The sequence below is a fragment of the Cetorhinus maximus genome, chromosome 14 (genome assembly GCF_964194155.1).
Source record: "Cetorhinus maximus chromosome 14, sCetMax3.hap1.1, whole genome shotgun sequence".
In the NCBI taxonomy this organism is placed as follows: domain Eukaryota; kingdom Metazoa; phylum Chordata; class Chondrichthyes; order Lamniformes; family Cetorhinidae; genus Cetorhinus; species Cetorhinus maximus.
In genome coordinates, this window is record NC_135892.1 from 103,419,644 (window position 1) to 103,437,176 (window position 17,533).

The following is a 17,533-nucleotide window of genomic DNA, read 5'->3' on the forward strand; positions in this document are numbered from 1 at the left end:
AAAGTACCTGGATGAGCACTTGGCACGTCCTAACATTCAAGGCTATGGGCCAAGTGCTGGTAAATGGGATTAGGTAGGCAGGTAGGTCAGGTGTTTCTCACGTGTTGGTGCAGACTCGATGGGCCGAAGGGCCTCTTCTGCACTGTGAGATTCTGTGATTCTTCGGCTCATCATCAATCCTGGGAATGAATACACATATATTGGAAAAGTAAACCCCAATGAAGCACTCTGTATTTTAAAAAGAGAATAAATTGGCAAAGGCTGCGGAAACATTTTCTCGTCAGGCGAGAACTTACACTCTGCTGCTTCCAATCCCTCAGAAGAAGGCTGCTTATCACTCCTCATATTTCCTCCCGCCGGCCAGCTAGCCGGGGTTTAAATAAAGTTTAGCGGGACGGCGCCTAACGGCTGGAATTTTTGAAAGCGGGCGAGATTCCCGCTCCCGTCCGCGCGGCTCCCGCGAGAATCTGACGTCAGACGAGAGCTAGAGCTGGAGCCGGGCGGGGGGAGGGTGGGGGGGGTTTGGGTTGGGTGGGGGAGGGGACTGCGCAAGCCCCAGCTGGGAAATGGCGCTGACGTTAAAGTAAAAGGAGCGGGAGAGTGTGTGTGTGTGTCCAGGGTGCGGGGGGAGGGAAAGAAAACAGGGCAAAGAAGCGCTGGGCACAGGCAACCGTCACCGCACTCAAGCGAGCTGGGAAAGCGGCTGTTTGGTGGTGGAGGGGGGCCATCGCGCCCTGGATTTAATGACAGGATCACCCCGGCGGCGGCGGCGGTGCTGCTGCTGCATCTGATCGCAGGTAAGGCTCCCCGTCTTGTAGAGAGTCACCCCCACAACCCCGGGATCCGCTCTCATCATCAAACCCCAATCCGGTGGGCCTGCGAGTGAGGTCGACACTACCGCCCTGGGCTTACTGAGAGGCGGCTGTGGAGGGCTGGGCGGCGGGGGTGAGTCACCGCCGTGTAGGCCCCGCCGCGCGCCGGGCTCTCTTCCCCCCCCACCCCCCCTTCCTCTCTCTCTCTCTTTGCTGTTCCCTGTGAGCATGTCCAGCACTTTTGAATGGGATCAGGATTTTGTGCTGGGAGGCTGCAAAAAGGAGCAGAATCCCCCAAAGAGTCATACACGGTTCGGATTTTTTTAATCCACACGGTGCAAAGGAGCTCCCTCCCCGTCTCTCTGCGCTTCGTGTAGTTAGCATGTGTCAGATATTCAAAGTGCAGTGATCTTGCATTTATTAACATTTATAACGTCTGCATGGTGATAAAGTCCACAAGGGAGTTGAATCCACCCAATCCTCCTCCTCATTTATGAAGGCAATGCTGGGATTTGTAGTCTGGTGGATGAAATCTGCACGTTGTGCTCTTGAATAGGAAGAAACCACGTTATGCTACGAGCACCAATTGAACGGTATCGAAGGTATTTGACTGGATGCACATGGGGCCGAAACCCTTGCGCAGAGCAAATCTGTATATTAAACTGGCCACGGAGCGTGAGCCTATGACATGTAGGGAACTAGTAGCAGTATTCGGGTCCTTTGCAAAAACGAGTTGCAGCTTGCTAAACGTTTTTAACAACTCCAAAAAAAGAGAAGTAAAGCTAATCCTTACTTATTTTACACCCAATCTACGCGGAAGGTTTGATGATAGAGATCACTGTCAAAGCGTATTGCATTAAAGTTATCAGGCAACATGGTTTGTGCATTGAAAAGCATGAACTTGCATTTATTTAATGTCTTTTGATGCCTTGATTTTTATTGATTACTGTGTTCTGTAGAGTAATGCACAATTATGTAGACAAATGTAGGTGACCATTTTGTGGACAACAAGTCCTACAAACAACAAATCAATAACTATCTGCAGTTAGTGGTGCTATAGGATTGTTTACATTCATCTAAGCAGACAAAATGGGTCTTGGTTTAATATCTTGTATAAACATTTGGATCATCTGGGAAAATGCAGCATTCTCTCACTTCTACATTGGAGAGTTAGCCACGATTAGGTACTCATGTTTTTGATGCAGTGTAGTTGCTGTACAAATGCTGGTCATAATTGAAGCATATTTACATCTATTAGAAAACATTGTATTTTGGAAGGAGAACCTTTATTTTGGCTTGGTTCCTGATGAATGCTGCCAGTTTTGTATTCTGACCAGTTATGCTTCATATTGAGGCTTTTGAAATCTGAGTTTCTTTTGTGTGTATTGTGAAAGCAGTAGTGCATTTTGCATTTCAGTATTGGCAGCACTGTTGATTTTGGACCTTGTTCATGAGCATTGAAATTCAATATTATGCAAGGGTGAGTGCAGAGGTATAAGCAAATAAAATCAAAAGGAAAAGTTGTAAATGTTGGAAATCTGAAATGGAAACAGTCCACTGGAAATGCACAATAGGTCATTTTAATTCAAAACTGTTTTTTCTGTTTAGATGCAAAGTGCACATTTGATTAAGACTAGGTTAAACTCTTGAAAGGAAGGTCTTGTGGTGCAGTGGGTAGCATCCCTGCCTCTGAGCCAGAAGCTCCAGGTTCGAGCCTCACTCTAGAACTTGATGGCCAAGCAATGCGCTTTCATAATATGGCCACACAGGTTGAGTATCAACCTGTAAATCCTTCCATCACATGCCACTGGCAGGCATTAAGACTGGGAGAGATTCTTGATTCTATGTGATGGAAAGAAATTGGAGCCTCTATCATCACTATCCACAGCTCCAGGCTGCAATATGCATGTAAAAGTGTATGTTGCCACTTGGACTCCTTGGGGGGAGGCCAGTAGGCTGGATGGACAATGTGGATCAGATTAGTGCCAATAGCACAGGGTTCGATCCACAGCTGTGCTTTCGGGACCTGCCTCCTTGCCCTACCTGTGGTGGAGAGCATAGTGCTGTGGCCGCTCACACCTGCCATTGGGCAGAGAACTCCAGAAGAAGAAGAAACTTTTGAAAAATCCCCAAATTTGCCTAACTGATCTCTTGTAGTGGGTCAGCTTCCAGCTATAAGCTGTCAGCACAGCTTAAATAGCAGTAGGGAAGAGTAGAGAAAGTATTCAGTTTGTAGCTTGATGCCATGTTGGCTTTTGTGATTTTCATGCACTGGTTTGCTGAAGCAATCTATCCTGCCACCCAGTGTGTACTTAAATGTTTTCTCAAAACAGGCAGATTGTGGTAGCTTGTGACATTACTTGTATTGAGAATATTTTCTCATGCTGATGCTCGCATCAGAACTGGATAATGGCACTAACCGAAGATAATTTTACCTTTTATATTTTTTTATCAGACTGACTTCTGATGAGGGTAGCTTAGCTATATTTTTGTGTACCAGCAGTCAAAGTGATAATATTGTCAGGCAGTGGACTGCAACTGTGAAACACATAGGTTGTATCTTCTGGGGCTCTGTCTCTTTCCAGTAGGTTGGTTACTTTGTGTCAGCTTTTGCTCTGCAGTCTTAATTCAGTAGTTGCCTTTACTGTATGCAGCTCTAAGTAAGTTACTGGATTTTTAAAAATGACTAACTTGGTTGTATAGACTTAGCCTTAGTGCTACGCTGTGGCCAGAGGTGTTGTTATAACTGCTCTAACACTGCAGTAGTACATATCTCCAGTTATTGGCAGTATCAGGCATGCAGATATCATGTCCTGCTCAGTGGAGCTGGCTTTGAGTGATTAGCGGCCTTATGTGGGGCAAGTTGGCTTTGGGGAGGATGCTGCTGCTGGACTGCCTTCCTCATCACTGGATTTAGAGGATCTTGTGAGGGTGCTGCTGGTGATACTTATCCTGTGCTTTGAGGTGCCTATTGTAGGCTGGCCAAATCTGCGAAACACATAGGAGCGCGGGGTTCACTGGTAAACCATGACTTTAGCCTCAGGTTTGAGATCCTGGTCCTCACGTACTCCCTGCCTTAGTTGACCAAAGGCTGAGCTGGCACATTGGAGGTGATGGTAAAATTCGTTGTCTATGTCTGCCTTCGTTAAGAGGTCGAACATACCCCCCAACCCATGGCAGACCCTAGCTTGACTTGTTACTGACCAAAATGGAGAAGGGTCATTCAGGAAGACACCAAACACATAGAGACACTTTATCGGGAACATGAAGAGGGGAAGTTGAGACTTCGGAGGGAGTGCAAAAGTCCCCAAACAACCCATCTACCCAACCTTTCAAGCACCATCTGCCCTGGGCATGTGGCAGTCTCTCCATATTGCACATTGGGCTCGTCAACGGTCACAGAACTCATCGAACTGGAGTGAAAGCAAGTCATCCTTGATCCCGAGGGACTGCCTAAGGAAATCTGCTGTTGACTATTGCTTTAGAAATTGGTAGGATAACTCCGCTTTGTAACATGAAACTTAATTTTGCTAGAGTTTGTATTAGACCACCGTAGTAAATTCACTATTCTCCAAAGTTTCTTTTTCTTTGCTAGATTTAATTTACTGATGTGTCAAACTCTATCTTTTTAAACAATTGAGAATTCATCATTTCTAATTGATACGTATCATGCTTAATTATTTTGATTATAAGAAAAAGGCAAGTGTGAAGGAGGAAAAAAGTAATTTAAATCACTTCTATCCTCAGTGATGAGATGAGGTGATAACATAATGGGTTGTGGCAATTTGTGAGCTGCATGCTCTTATTTTTGGCCCTTAGCACTCTTTCTTGTGCCTCAGCAGCCAATCAAAACCCCAAAACACTGCTACAACCTGTGTTCAAGATGCCTCTGTAATGATTAGGAACACATTTTGAGGGATTAATCAAATAATGGTGGCTTAACTTTGGTTAAGATTCAGATTCTACCCAGCCCCCTAGGTTTTGCCAGTGCTTTTCCCAAGCAAATTCAGGGGTAAACAAAATAAACATTTGTGCTTTCTTTCTGCTTGGAGTAGTGAACAATACGCATGTAATTTGAATATAATTGTAAGGGGTATCTGGATAACATCATAAAAATGCCATAAATTTAACATAAGTATATGCTGACCTACAAAGAGCATAAAACAATACATGGAACTCTGAATATATAATATTTTAAGTAAGTATTCCAATTGGCCATCGAAACTTGCATCACTTTTGAGAGCATGACAATCCCTTTTAAGTCCATAAAATTGTTTGTGCTCTGTCTAATGTAAACTGGGAATGCCCATAGCAGAAACTGACTAGTAATCAGTGATAATCACTGGTTACATAACAAATGTTGACATAGAATTGTGAGGATAGTTGTAAATATTTCATTGCTGAAAAATAAAGAAAGCAATATGGTCAATTAAAGCAAGATTTGCTCCTTTTTAAAAAAAAAAACTTCTCTTTCCCTCCTTTCTGCACTCAAACTTTCTTCCCCACCACCATCAACTTGAAATGGCTTTACAGGGTTACCAAGATCTGTGCTGGTTTTGTACTGTGTTGATAGTATGTATATTCTGCTCACACATCGATACATCGTAAAACTATTTCCATACTGCTTCAAACAAGCAACATGCTTTCACACACAGCTCAAGCAGTAACGCAGATCTCCATAGGTGGCAGTAAGCGGATAAAGGCTGCGGCAAAATAATTTGGTAAATATTTGTTTTCCTTTCCTCATGTTCATGAGCAAGATAATAAACAGTGATTTAAAAAGTTATGCATAATTCCTAAAATTACACAGGCTACAGTATTTTCTGGGTAATTTTACAATTCATTCTTTTCTTTCTCAAACCACCCTCCTTTTCTCCCTAATCTTCTCCCTCCAGTCAAAAAAACGACACCTCTTCCAAAACATATCATGATCCTAGGCCTGACTAGTTTTTATTAAATTTTACAAGGTTCTCACAAGCTCTAATTTAACCTGATATTCCATTTTTTTGCTCAGTTGTTGGAGTCATTTTCAGTAGATGGTATCTATTCAGGCTAGCTCAGTGGGAAGTCATTTTTATGATCACTTTTGCTTTACGGGCAAGCAGGTTGCGATTTTTCAATGATAACATATGTTCCATGTGGTTGCTCGCAGTGAACCTGTTCTTGTAAGGAAAGTGAGATGGGAGAGGAATGAACATTTCCACAATAATTTAAAGGGAAGTTAAGAGTAAGTTTGGGCTTTTACATTTGGAGCCAAGAAATGTAAAACATAATATTTTAACCCAATTGATATCTTTATTTACAAAGGCTTGTATTCAAAAAGCACCTTTCATGACTTCAGGTGTTGACCAACATGCTTTACAACCAGTGATATACTTGTACAATGTGATCACTGTAGGAATTGCACCAACCAATTTGTGTGTGGCATGATCCCACAAAAATAAATGAAGTAAATGACCAGATCCTCTGTTCTAGGTGTTGGTTGGGGGCTGAATATTGGCCAGGACACTGGAATGAACTCACCAGCTGCTCTTCAAATAGAGCTATGGGATCTTTTACACTTAACTGAGGCCAGGCTCTCTGCGTAAAAGTGTTGGCCTAGATTATGTAATCAAATTTCTGGTGTGGACCATGGTCCTACAATCTTCTGACTCCAAGGTGTGAGTGCTGCCACTGAGGCAGTGTTACCAAATAGTTATTTTTTTATTCATCCAAGGGATGTGGGTTTGCTGGCTAGGCCAGCATTTATTGTCGACCCCTAATTGCCCTTGAGAGGTGGCGGCGAGCTGCCTTCTTGAATTTCTTGTAGGTACACCCACAGTGCTGTTAGGTGGGGGTGAAGGGGGAGATGTTCCAGGATTTTGACCAAGCGGCAGCGAAGGAACGGCGATATATTTCCAAGTCAGGATGGTGAGTGGCTTGGAAGGGAACCTCTAGGCAGTGGTGTTACTATGTGTCTGCTGCCCTTGTCCTTCTAGATGGTAGTGGTACAAGGTTTGGAAGGTGCTGTCTAAGGAGTCTTGGTGAGTTCCTGTAGTGCATCTTGTAGATGATGCACACTGCTGCCACTATGCATCGGTAGTGGAGGGAGTGAATGTTTGTGGATGTGGTGCCAATCAAATGAGCTGCTTTGTCTTGGATGGTGTCAAGCTTCTTCAGTGTTGTTGGAGCTGCACTCATCCAGGCAAGTGGGGCGTATTCCATCATACTCCTGACTTGTGCCTTGTAGATTGTGGACAGGTTTTTGGGAGTCAGTAGGTGAGTTACTCACCGCAGGATTCCTAGCCTCTGACCTGCTCTTGTAGCCACAGTATTTATATGGCTAGCCCAGTTCAGTTTCTGGTCAATGGTGACCCCCCAGGATGTTGAAATGGGGGATTCAGTGATGGTAATGCCATTGAATGTCAAGAGGTGATGGTTAGATTCTCTCTTATTGGAGATGGCCATTGCTCGTCACTTGTGTGACGTGAATGTTACTTATTCAGTCCAAGCCTGGATGTTGTCCCATGTCATGCTGCATTTAAACTTGGACTGCTTCAGTATTTGAGGAGCCGTGAATGGCACTGAACATTGTGCAATCATCAGCGAACATCCCCACTTCTGACCTTTATGATGGAAGAAATGTCATTGAAGCAGCTGAGGATGGTTGGGCCTAGGACACTACCCTGAGGAACTCCTGCAGTGATGTCCTCGAACTGAGATGATTGACCTCCAACAACCACAACCATCTTCCTTTGTGCTAGGTAGGACTCCAACCAGCAGAGAGTTTCCCCGCTGATACCCATCGACCTCGAGCTTTGCTAGGGCTCCTTGATGTCACACTCGGTCAAATGCGGCCTTGATGTCAAGGGCAGTCACTCTCACCTCACCTCGGGAGTTCAGCTCTTTTGTCCATGTTTGAACCAAGGCTGTAATGAGATCAGGAGCTGAGTGGCCCTGGCAGAACCCAAACTGGGCGCCAGTGAGCAGGTTGTTACTAAGCAAGTGCCGCTTGATAGCACTGTTGATGAGCCCCTTTCCATCACTTTACTGATGATCGAGTGTAGACTGATGGGGCGGTAATTGGCCAGATTGGATTTGTCCTGCTTTCTGTGTTCAGGACATACCTGAGCAATTTTCCATATTGCTGGGTCATTCAGAGGGACAGAAGTGGGAAGTGGTGTCCCCACAAGGAACAGTGTTGGGACCATTGCTGTTCACAATTTACATTAACAGTTTGGACTTTGGAATCAAAAATATAAATTTTTAATTTGTGGGTCACATCACTTTGGGGCAGGGTGGATAGTCAGTACTAAGACAGACTGTAACAAATTACAGGAGGACATGAATAAAATTGCAGAATGGGCAAATAATTGGGAAACCCTTCCTGTAAGGACTCCGTCCCTTCCTCTCAGTTCCTTCACCTCCGTTGCATCTGTTCCAATAATGCCACTTTCCAAAACGATGCTTCTGACATGTCTTCCTTCTTCCTTAACTGAAGTTTCCCACCCGCTGTGGTTGATGGGGCCCTCAACCATTCCCAACCCATGTCCCGTGCCTCTGCCCTCACACCTTCCCTTCCCTCCCAGAACCATGATGGGGTTCCCCTTGTCCTCACTTTTCACCCTGCCAGCCTCCACATTCAAAGGATCATCCTCTGCCATTTCCGCCAACTCCAGCATGATGCCACCACCAAACACATCTTCCCCTCACCCTTTCCCGTTAGCATTCCGTAGGGTCCGTTCCCTCCGGGACACCCTGGTCCACTCCTCTGTCACGCCCAACGCCTCAGGCTCATCCCTTCCCTAAAGCACCTTCTCATGCAACCGCAGAGGGTGCAACACCTGCCTCTTTACCTCCTCCCTCCTCACCGTCCAAGGGCCCAAACACTTCATTCAGGTGAAGCAGCACTTTACCTGCACCTCCTTCAATTTGGTCTACTGCATTCGCTGCTCCCAATGCGGTCTCCTCTACATTTGGGAGACCAAACGCAGATTGGGTGACCACTTTGCGGAACACCTTCGGTCTGCCTACAAGCATGACCCACACCCTTCTGTCACTTGCCATTTCAACACACCATCCTGTTCTCATGCCTACATGTCCGCCCTTGGCCTGCTCCAGCGTTCCAGTGAAGCCCAACACAAACCGAAGGAACAGCACCTCATCTTCCGATTAGGCACTTTACAGCCTTCCAGGCTTAACATTGAGTTCAACAACTTCAGACCATGAACTCTCTCTATCTTCACCCCCTTTTTAAAATTTATTATTATTTTTACCCACCTATTTTCATTTATTAATTCATTCATTGTTTTATCTCCTTTTTTTATTCCTTTTCTCTCTCTCCCCCCCCCCCCCCCCCCCCCGCCGCCCAAACCACTGTCCCTCCCCCCACCCCACCCCCAATGGGGCCATCTGTTACTTGTTTCATGTTGTTCTTTCACAGAGTGCTTACCCTTGATTTGCTATTAAAACATTTGCTTTCTTACCTTTATGCCACTATCAGCACCTCCTTTAGCCCTTACCTCCAATACCATTAACATTCCCTTTGTCTTTTCCTCCATGACACCTTTGTCAATCTCCCCATAGCCCCCGCCTACTGCTGGCCTTTTTTCCAGCTTCACCCCCTTAAACAGTATAAATTTCATCATATTCCTTTAGCTCTGAAGAAGTGTCATACAGACTTGAAACATTAATTCTGTTTCTCTCTCCACAGATGCTGTCAGACCTGCTGAGTTTTTCCAGCATTTTCTGTTTTTATTTCAGATTTTCAGTATCTGCAGTATTTTGCTTTTAACTAAAAGTTGTGCTACAGATTAGCAACGCCATATAAGAATGTAAATCGAGCATTAAGCTTTATTTGTAGAGGAATACAATTGAAATGAAGGGCAATTATGCTAAACCCGTATCAAACCTAGGTTGAATCATACCTTGAGTAATGCGTTCAGTTCTACTCACCATGTTGTAAAAGGATTCATAAGGATTATACCGGAAGAGCATGGGCACACATCAGAACAGGATTGACAGGTTGGGTCTTGTTCTTGAAAAAAGGTGGAGGGGCGACCTAATAGGGTGTTTAAAAATTCTGAAAGGTTTTTATAGTAGATCTGGAGAGGATGTTTCTTCTTGTGGGGAAGAGTATAACTAGATGTCATCAATACAAAGACATTCCAATGCTTGGTGACTAGGAAATTCAGAAGAAATTTCTTTACACAAAAGCGTGGTGAGGATGTTTCCCTTGGAGAATTCTAGAACCAGGGGACATAGATTCAAGATAAGTGGCAGGAGGTGTAGGGGGGACGAGGTAGAACTTTTTTACGCAGAGAGTGGGTGTCTGGAATTCGCTGCCCAAGTTGGTGGTAGAGGCAGAAACCCTCAACTCTTTTTTAATAAGTACCTGGATCTGCACCTTAAGTGCTGTAAGCTGCAGGGCTATGGGCTGGGTGCAGGAAGGTGAGATTAGAAAGGACACCTGGGTGTCCTCGGGCTGGCATGGACAAGATGGACCGAATAGCCTCCTTCTGTGCTGTAACTTTGCTATGGTTCTAATGTGGAACTCGCTACCACAAAAAGTGGTTGAGCCAGATGGTATAGATGCATTCAAGGGGGAGCTAGACAAGCATATGAAGGAGAAAAGAATAGCATTACGATGGGAGATTTCAATGAGGAAAGACAGAAGGAGGCTTGAGTGGAGCATAAACACCTGCTTGGACAGGTTGGGCCGAATGGCCTGTTTGTGCTGTATATTAAACATTTCTGCGGCACTACTGAATGTCACCAGAAGATTTCTGCTAAAACAGGTGCTTATATTCAGTGCCCTCCTGAAAACTTGAATAACGGTACAATCTTTCCAGAACATCTATGTTCAAGAGTTTAAGAAATAGGTCATGTGACCCCCTCGAGCCTGCTCCGCCAATCAGTATGATCATGGCTGATATATCTCCATTCCACTTTCCCACACTAATCCCTTTATTTTTTAATTTCTTTTAACACCTTTCTCAAACACAAAAGAAACGCAACTGTGAACTACTTTATATATTGCAACATATAAATAAAAATTAAACACATTTAGGAATAAAGTGAAGGCATTAGAGCATGTGCAGAAAAGATTCACAAGAATGGTTCCAGGGATGAGGAACTTCAGTTATGTAGATAAGTGGAGAAAAAAAGGTTGAGAGGAGATTTGATAGAGATATTTTAAAGCATGAGGGAACTGGACAGAGCAGAGAGAAACTGTTCCCATTGGTGAACCCGAGGGCACAGATTTAAGGTAATTGGCAAAAGAAGCAATGGCAACATGAGGAAATTTTTTAATGCAGCAAGTGGTTAGGATCTGGAAAGCACTGCCTGATAGCATGGTGGAGGCTAATTCAAAAGGGAACTGGATCGTTATCTGAAAAGGAAAACATTGCGGGGTTATGGGAAAAAATTGGGGTCGTGGCACTAGGCGAATTGCTCCTTCAGAGGGCCAGCATGGAGACTACAAGCCAAATGGCTGCCTCCATTGCTGTAACGATTTTATTGTTCCAAATGCAAAGTTTAATTTGTTGCACAATATGTTTCTAAATGAACAATTTCTAGAATGTAGAGTTACTTTTTTAAGTCAAAATTCTCAAACGTTTGCACTTTATTTGTTATATGCAAACATGTTCCAGTTACTTTCACTACTTAAATTATTTCCAATGTGAATTTACCTGTGGTAAGGAAGCTGAGGAAGGGATGCATTTGCATGCTCTGTAAAGGGTCAGTCTTCCTGTCAGTAATTGGAGAAATTGTAGGTACAGTTGCATACAGGGAGTTATGAACTGGTATCTTGTTGACTCACTTTGGCTGACATTGCTAGTCCTTTGAAGTCCTAGGATCTAAAGCTCAAGTTTGTTGGAATAACAAGCTTAAGATGGAAATGCTATTTCAAATAAAAATGTTTTGATATACTTTTCCTGTAATTATTTTGTATCTTTATGTTGCAAATCTTATTGCCATTAGCGGAGATGTACATTATTTCCTGGGATTGGGTTAAAACATGTTTGTTTGAAGTAGTATGAAAATAGTTTTACGATGTATCTAAGTCTGAGCACAATGTACATAATATCGACACCGTGCAAAACATAGATCTTGATGACTCTGTAAAGAACGAAATACACCCTGAAACGAAATGATGTGGGTGGAAGAAGGCAGCAGCAGGTATTTTTATCTATTCTGGTTGAGGCGAATAGCATGGATAAGCACAAGGGAGGAAGTATATGCTGATGGGATTAGATGATGGGGCTCATTGGTGCATTTATGTGGATAGTATACAAAAATAAAATATCCTGAGGACTCCATTAAGCAATTTATAAATAGCAAAAGTTGTACATCTCTTGCTGTTCTCAACCACCTAATGGTTGATTCAGTTTAGGTACATACTTGTGTTAATCTCATTGTATCTCTGTACAGTATTTCCTGTTCTGGTTCCAGAAAGAACAACTTTTCTTGATAAGTGGAATAAAACTTTGTTTTTCATGGGATAGATAAATGGTTGCTTTTTGGCATGTAAAAGATTACGTAGAATTGCTTAGAAATTACAGGACAGAAACAGGTTATTAGGTCCTATTCGGAAATGTGCTCCACATGAGTCTCCGCCCAACTTATTAGTAGTAGCTGAAACTGAATTCTATAGCTTGTTGAACAGCTTGCATTTAAATAATAACAGAAAGGCCTGGAAAAACTCAGCAGGTCGGGCAGCATCGGCGGAGAAGAGCAAAGTTGACGTTTCGAGTCCTCACGACCCTTCAACAGAACTAAGTAGAAATAGGAAAGGGGTGAAATATAAGCTGGTTTGTGGGGGTTGGAGGGGGGGTGTTGTTGGGACGAGCAAGCAGTGATAGGAGGAGATAACCAAAAGATGTCACAGACAGAGGGCTTGAAACGTCAACTTTGCTCTTCTCCGCCGATGCTGCCAGAACTGCTGAGTTTTTCCAGGTATTTCTGTTTTTGTTCTGGATTTCCAGCATCCGCAGTTTTTTGTTTTTATCTATGCATTTAAATAATACCTTTAATATAATAAAATGCCACCCAACCCTGAGTCAGGAACAAAATGTCCCTTGGAAGTGCTAGAAAACACTTAATCTATAGAATTATTCTTGCAGTGTCTCTCTCACTCCCCCACTCTCGTATGTATGACAGGCAATCCCAGTGTCACAATTTTGAGTCATTAGTGTTGGAAATCTGTCTGTACATGTTAATTTTTGCAAAGCCCCATTTAATTTTGTCATTTGTCAGTGAACCAATCAAAAAAAACTCTTAGAATACTTTTCTCAAATAATTTTTCCCATGATAATTGATATTTATTTGTCCAAAATAAATTTTAAAAAGTTAAATTATGTATTTTGCATTAACATTAAAATTACCAACTGATTTTTGTTTTGTCTTATTGTGGCTTGGAGGCACATCTGCCTCTGAAAATCCTGGTTTGGCCTTGAGTTTTTTTGCTGAGAGTGGTGTAGTTATTAACGTAGTCTGAGGATCTGCTATGTACAGTTTCCCAGGAGGCACCATTAGCATTCACATTTGCCAAATTATGTATACCTGTCAGATTCTGACCAAACCTATTTGGTTCTTCTGACTTTTTAGCTTTTCACTTTTTTAAAAACATAACTTCCAAAGTTTTATTCAGTTTTTTTTAAAGAACATGTTCTTTGAGTAAAATAACTTCAGAATGCACCAGTTGCACGCCTGTTGAAGCTATTGTTGTTTCTAAATACAAGAAGGTTTAAGTTGAGAGAATCTATGAATCTTTAATTGAGTTATTTTAAAAGAGTTCATGGAATAGTAAATCTCTTCTGTAATCTCCAAAGTCTGCACGCCCTTCCTATAAAACTGACCCCAAAGCCTTTACTGAACATAAATTTCTATAAACTATTTCTATTTCTTAGTTTTTATTTAAAATAGATGCGCACAACAAAAAATAGCCCAAGAGATGAGTTTTGAACTGAATTTTCAACATTTTGATGTGTTTTGAAAGGCTGTAATTAAATAAGAGTGTTCAGCGTAGGTCAGACCATTTAGCCAAACTGGTTTATGCCTAATTGTCAATTTTAAAAATATAGTTCCCAGAATGTACACTGTTTGCACTTATCACAGTCAACTGTCTGTATTGGATAAATGGCACAAACCAATTGGCATCACCATCGGCGCCGATTACAAAAAAACCACTTAAAAATAATAAGCGTGCTGGCTGTTTCAAAGAGCAAGCAGTTTAAATTACCTGTTCATCTCGCTGTCGGTCTTTAAGCCCTTGTGTGATTTTTGTGATTCTGATCAGGTGGTTCTGCCAGCTTCAGTGTTTTACCACCCCCCAATGATTCATTTTGCCACTAGAACCTCAGCAACTGCTATGATTACCAGCTTGTCGCAGGTGGCAGGAATGATTTGCATTGCTGTGCTGTCCTGAGCTGTTTTGTCCACCAGCATGACCTTGGCAGTTAGGTACCTGAGGACAGGGACCAAGCTGTTTGAGAACCCAGTGCTTTTGCTTGGGCCACACCCTTTGGAAGGAGGCATGTGACCTTGTGCACCACAGAACAGATTGGGTATATGTTTGTATTGTGCTGTGTATACAGATGAAAATAAAGCAACCAGCAAGGGTTTCAGCTAAGACTAATGCTATTCTGACAACTAGTGTTTGTACTCCTTTTAAAATTCCTTGGCCACATTGTCCTCCATGTGCAATGGGCCAATCCTGGTTGGCATCAATTTGTCTGCTATAAGCATTGTATTGAGAAAATGTAACTATTTATTCTATTTATTGATACCTTTTGGGGAGATAGGAAAAGAGAGAGAGAGAAACTTCCAAGAATTAATCATTGGGGGTGGCGTCATTGTCACTGGACCAGTAACCCAAAAACCCAGGGTAGTGCTCTGGGGACCCGGGTTCATGGTGGAATTTGAATTCAATTAAAATCTGGAATTAAAAGCCTGATGTTGACCATGAAAACATTATCGAATGTCATAAAAGCCCATCTGGTTCACTAATGTCCTTTAGGGAAGGAAATTTGCAGTCCTTACCTGGTCTGGCCTACAAGTGATTCCAGACTCTCAGCAATGTGGTTGACTCTTAAATGCCCTCTGAAAAAGGACAACCGGGGTGAACAATGAATGCTGGCCTAGCCAGCGATGCCCACAGCCCATATATTAAAAAATTAAATGGTTGCTAAGATGTTCAAGAAAGTTCTAAACCAGTGAAATCCTTTCTTTCATTGCTGATCAATACCAGGAATCCAGGAGTCAACAAAATCCCACGCCCTTGGCCCAGCAAAAGCCTCAAGGTTTTCAATCTACAGTGATGCTAGACTGTATAATCCACAAATGCTTCCAAACCCCAGTGCTGCTAACAGCCAACAATAGCAGAGCAAAGAACTACCCCTAGTGCAGCTAAATCCTACTCCGGTTCTACTAGATATCAGATATCTAATTCCAAATGGTACATCTTGCATACTATCTTGCTGTATATTTTGAGCTTTAAAACTGGAAAAGGATAAAAAATTATTTAAAGCAGTATATGAAATGGTTTCACAGAATAATGGACAGTCATGGAATTCAATCCCAAAACATGTTTTTAATAAAAAATAGAATTTGTCACTATAAATCAGTTGTTTTGGTGTTATCCCTAACCTAATTATAGAAGTGTAGCCTTGATCTCGCCATGGGAGGTCTGCTTAGTGTTTTAAAAATTATAAATGCTGAAATTGCTGTGTGATTGATCTGTAGCACCCCATATATTTCGGCTTATTCTATTTCAGAGTGAAGTATGTCTGAACTTGCGGCACAAGTCACCAGTGGCCTACTACAGTTTCCAGAAGTGACCATAGAAGCTCTTGCCGATGACGAATCAACACAAGATGAAGGTCTATATGGGAAAATTGCCGCAGGTACGGTATATAACTGTGTGATCAAAATGAGCTTAATTTGTTTATTTTAGCCTGTAACTTACTTTTCATTTTGTTTAAGGTTTCTTAAACGTTACATTATGTTGTTTGTAGAATTTTGATTTTATTTTTTTCCCCATCTCACATTCAGATTAGTAGATAACACTGAATATCAGCATGCTTTGACTACAAAAGTGTTTGCAGTGTAGTTCTGGAAATTGTGATTGTATGTTATGCTGTTTCACTTCATTATCTTGTAGTGCTGGATACTTTTGTTTCAAGTTATTGATTGATTCTGGTCAATTTGTCCTTGAATGGAGTTCAGTGATGGCATTTGGGTTTTCTGGTTTCAAGGTACGTATTTTCTTTGGTACAACTTTCCAGGAATTAAACAAAGCGCTTTTCTTTTTGCATCATTTACCAATACAGCACTTGCTATCTGGCAATCTGTTGTAGGTCTAAGCATTGGAACTAATGTTTCCTATAGGACAAGTGGCTGCACAGTAACCAGAAAACTGCTGCGCAGGCCACAAACAAATCAACTCCTCAAGTTACCAAGTGGCTGCACAAAAAATTTAAAAGGACCTACAATTAAACACTACACGACAAATAAAGATTAGAGAGTACGTTGTTCAGAACTGGTAAAAATGCTTTGATTTGCTGGGATCTTTCATATCAGAAGGTGTCACTAACTGTCCCTCGCAATGAGATTGCACTCCTTATATAGTCAAATATAGTCAAAAGAATTCCCAATAGCTGAGGTGAAAATACACAAAGCCTAGATTTTTAGAGAAGCTGAACTCTTCAAGTAGATTTTTTGTTCCAGCTCGTGCCTATATACAGGAGAAGGAATCTTCTGAGTATAAATTATGCAAAGCAAAACTTCAGTTTGTACTGAGATATTTTTCAGGCTTTCTCGATATGGCTAGATAATGCACAAAATCTAGATTGATTGACAGTCAAAGTGCTGGAGTTCTATACGGTGCTGTTTTAATTTCTTTTTATTACATTCATTACCAGGTTTTTTTTGGGCAAGCACCCTGTTCTCCCATAATTCAGTACAGGCGTCAAGTTAAAATACATAAAATGCTGTTACTCAACCACAGTAGTGGCTTCACTGAGGCAAGCTTACATCAACTAAAGCGCACAAACTAGATTACATTATTTAAAGCAATGTTTTTAGTTTCTTCTGTTCTTTCTTTTTGGTTAAAGGAATAAAATATATACTTTTTACTCAAATATTGTTATTCCTTTCAGAAACAATTCTTACAATATTGGGTAGGAAAGCTGCCCCATTGGTTCAGGGCATGAGTTTTATTATCCTAAGCTAAGAGTAACCTAAAATGCTTCTTGTAGAATCATAGAAATCCTTGATCACTAAATATTTCTGATGGAATACTTAATAAAAGATACTGCATTAGTAATCTGTTAAATTCAGAGTTTTATTCAGAAGTTCCCTCCAAACCTGAATAATGGTGCATTCCTTCCAAGAGTGGCCATTGTTACACACTATATCTCTATATTTTGGAATTCATTAAAATGTATTTTTTATTGTAGCCAGTACTTCTGATTAATCTCCATTCTAGAGCCTCCATTTAAAATGAAATGTTGCTGACATGTAGTTTTTGGATCAGTTGTGAAGGGCTTTTATTTGTCTTCTGAGTCTTCCTTCCAGATTTATTGGCACAGGATTGCTTATAACTAATAAGGATTCATATTCATAACTTATATTTGCAAAACTTAGTTAGATTCAACTCAGAATCATTATGCAAGATTACAGTTCTAAAAGGAAGCAGATGTGAGCCTGTGATTAATATTGTCTTATCATGAGTTTGTATC

General features: G+C 41.7%; 1 protein-coding gene across 1 annotated transcript in view; it reads left to right on the forward strand.

Moving 5' to 3' along the window:
• Positions 1-561: 561 nt before the first annotated feature.
• Positions 562-17,533, forward strand: part of ahctf1 (AT hook containing transcription factor 1) — a 107,079-nt gene continuing 90,107 nt past the window's right edge. The window contains exons 1-2 of the mRNA XM_078557373.1: positions 562-797; positions 15,569-15,697. Of these exons, the coding sequence (XP_078413499.1) occupies positions 15,577-15,697 (121 nt within the window). The 5' untranslated portion in view covers positions 562-797; positions 15,569-15,576. The remainder of the gene's footprint in view (positions 798-15,568; positions 15,698-17,533) is intronic.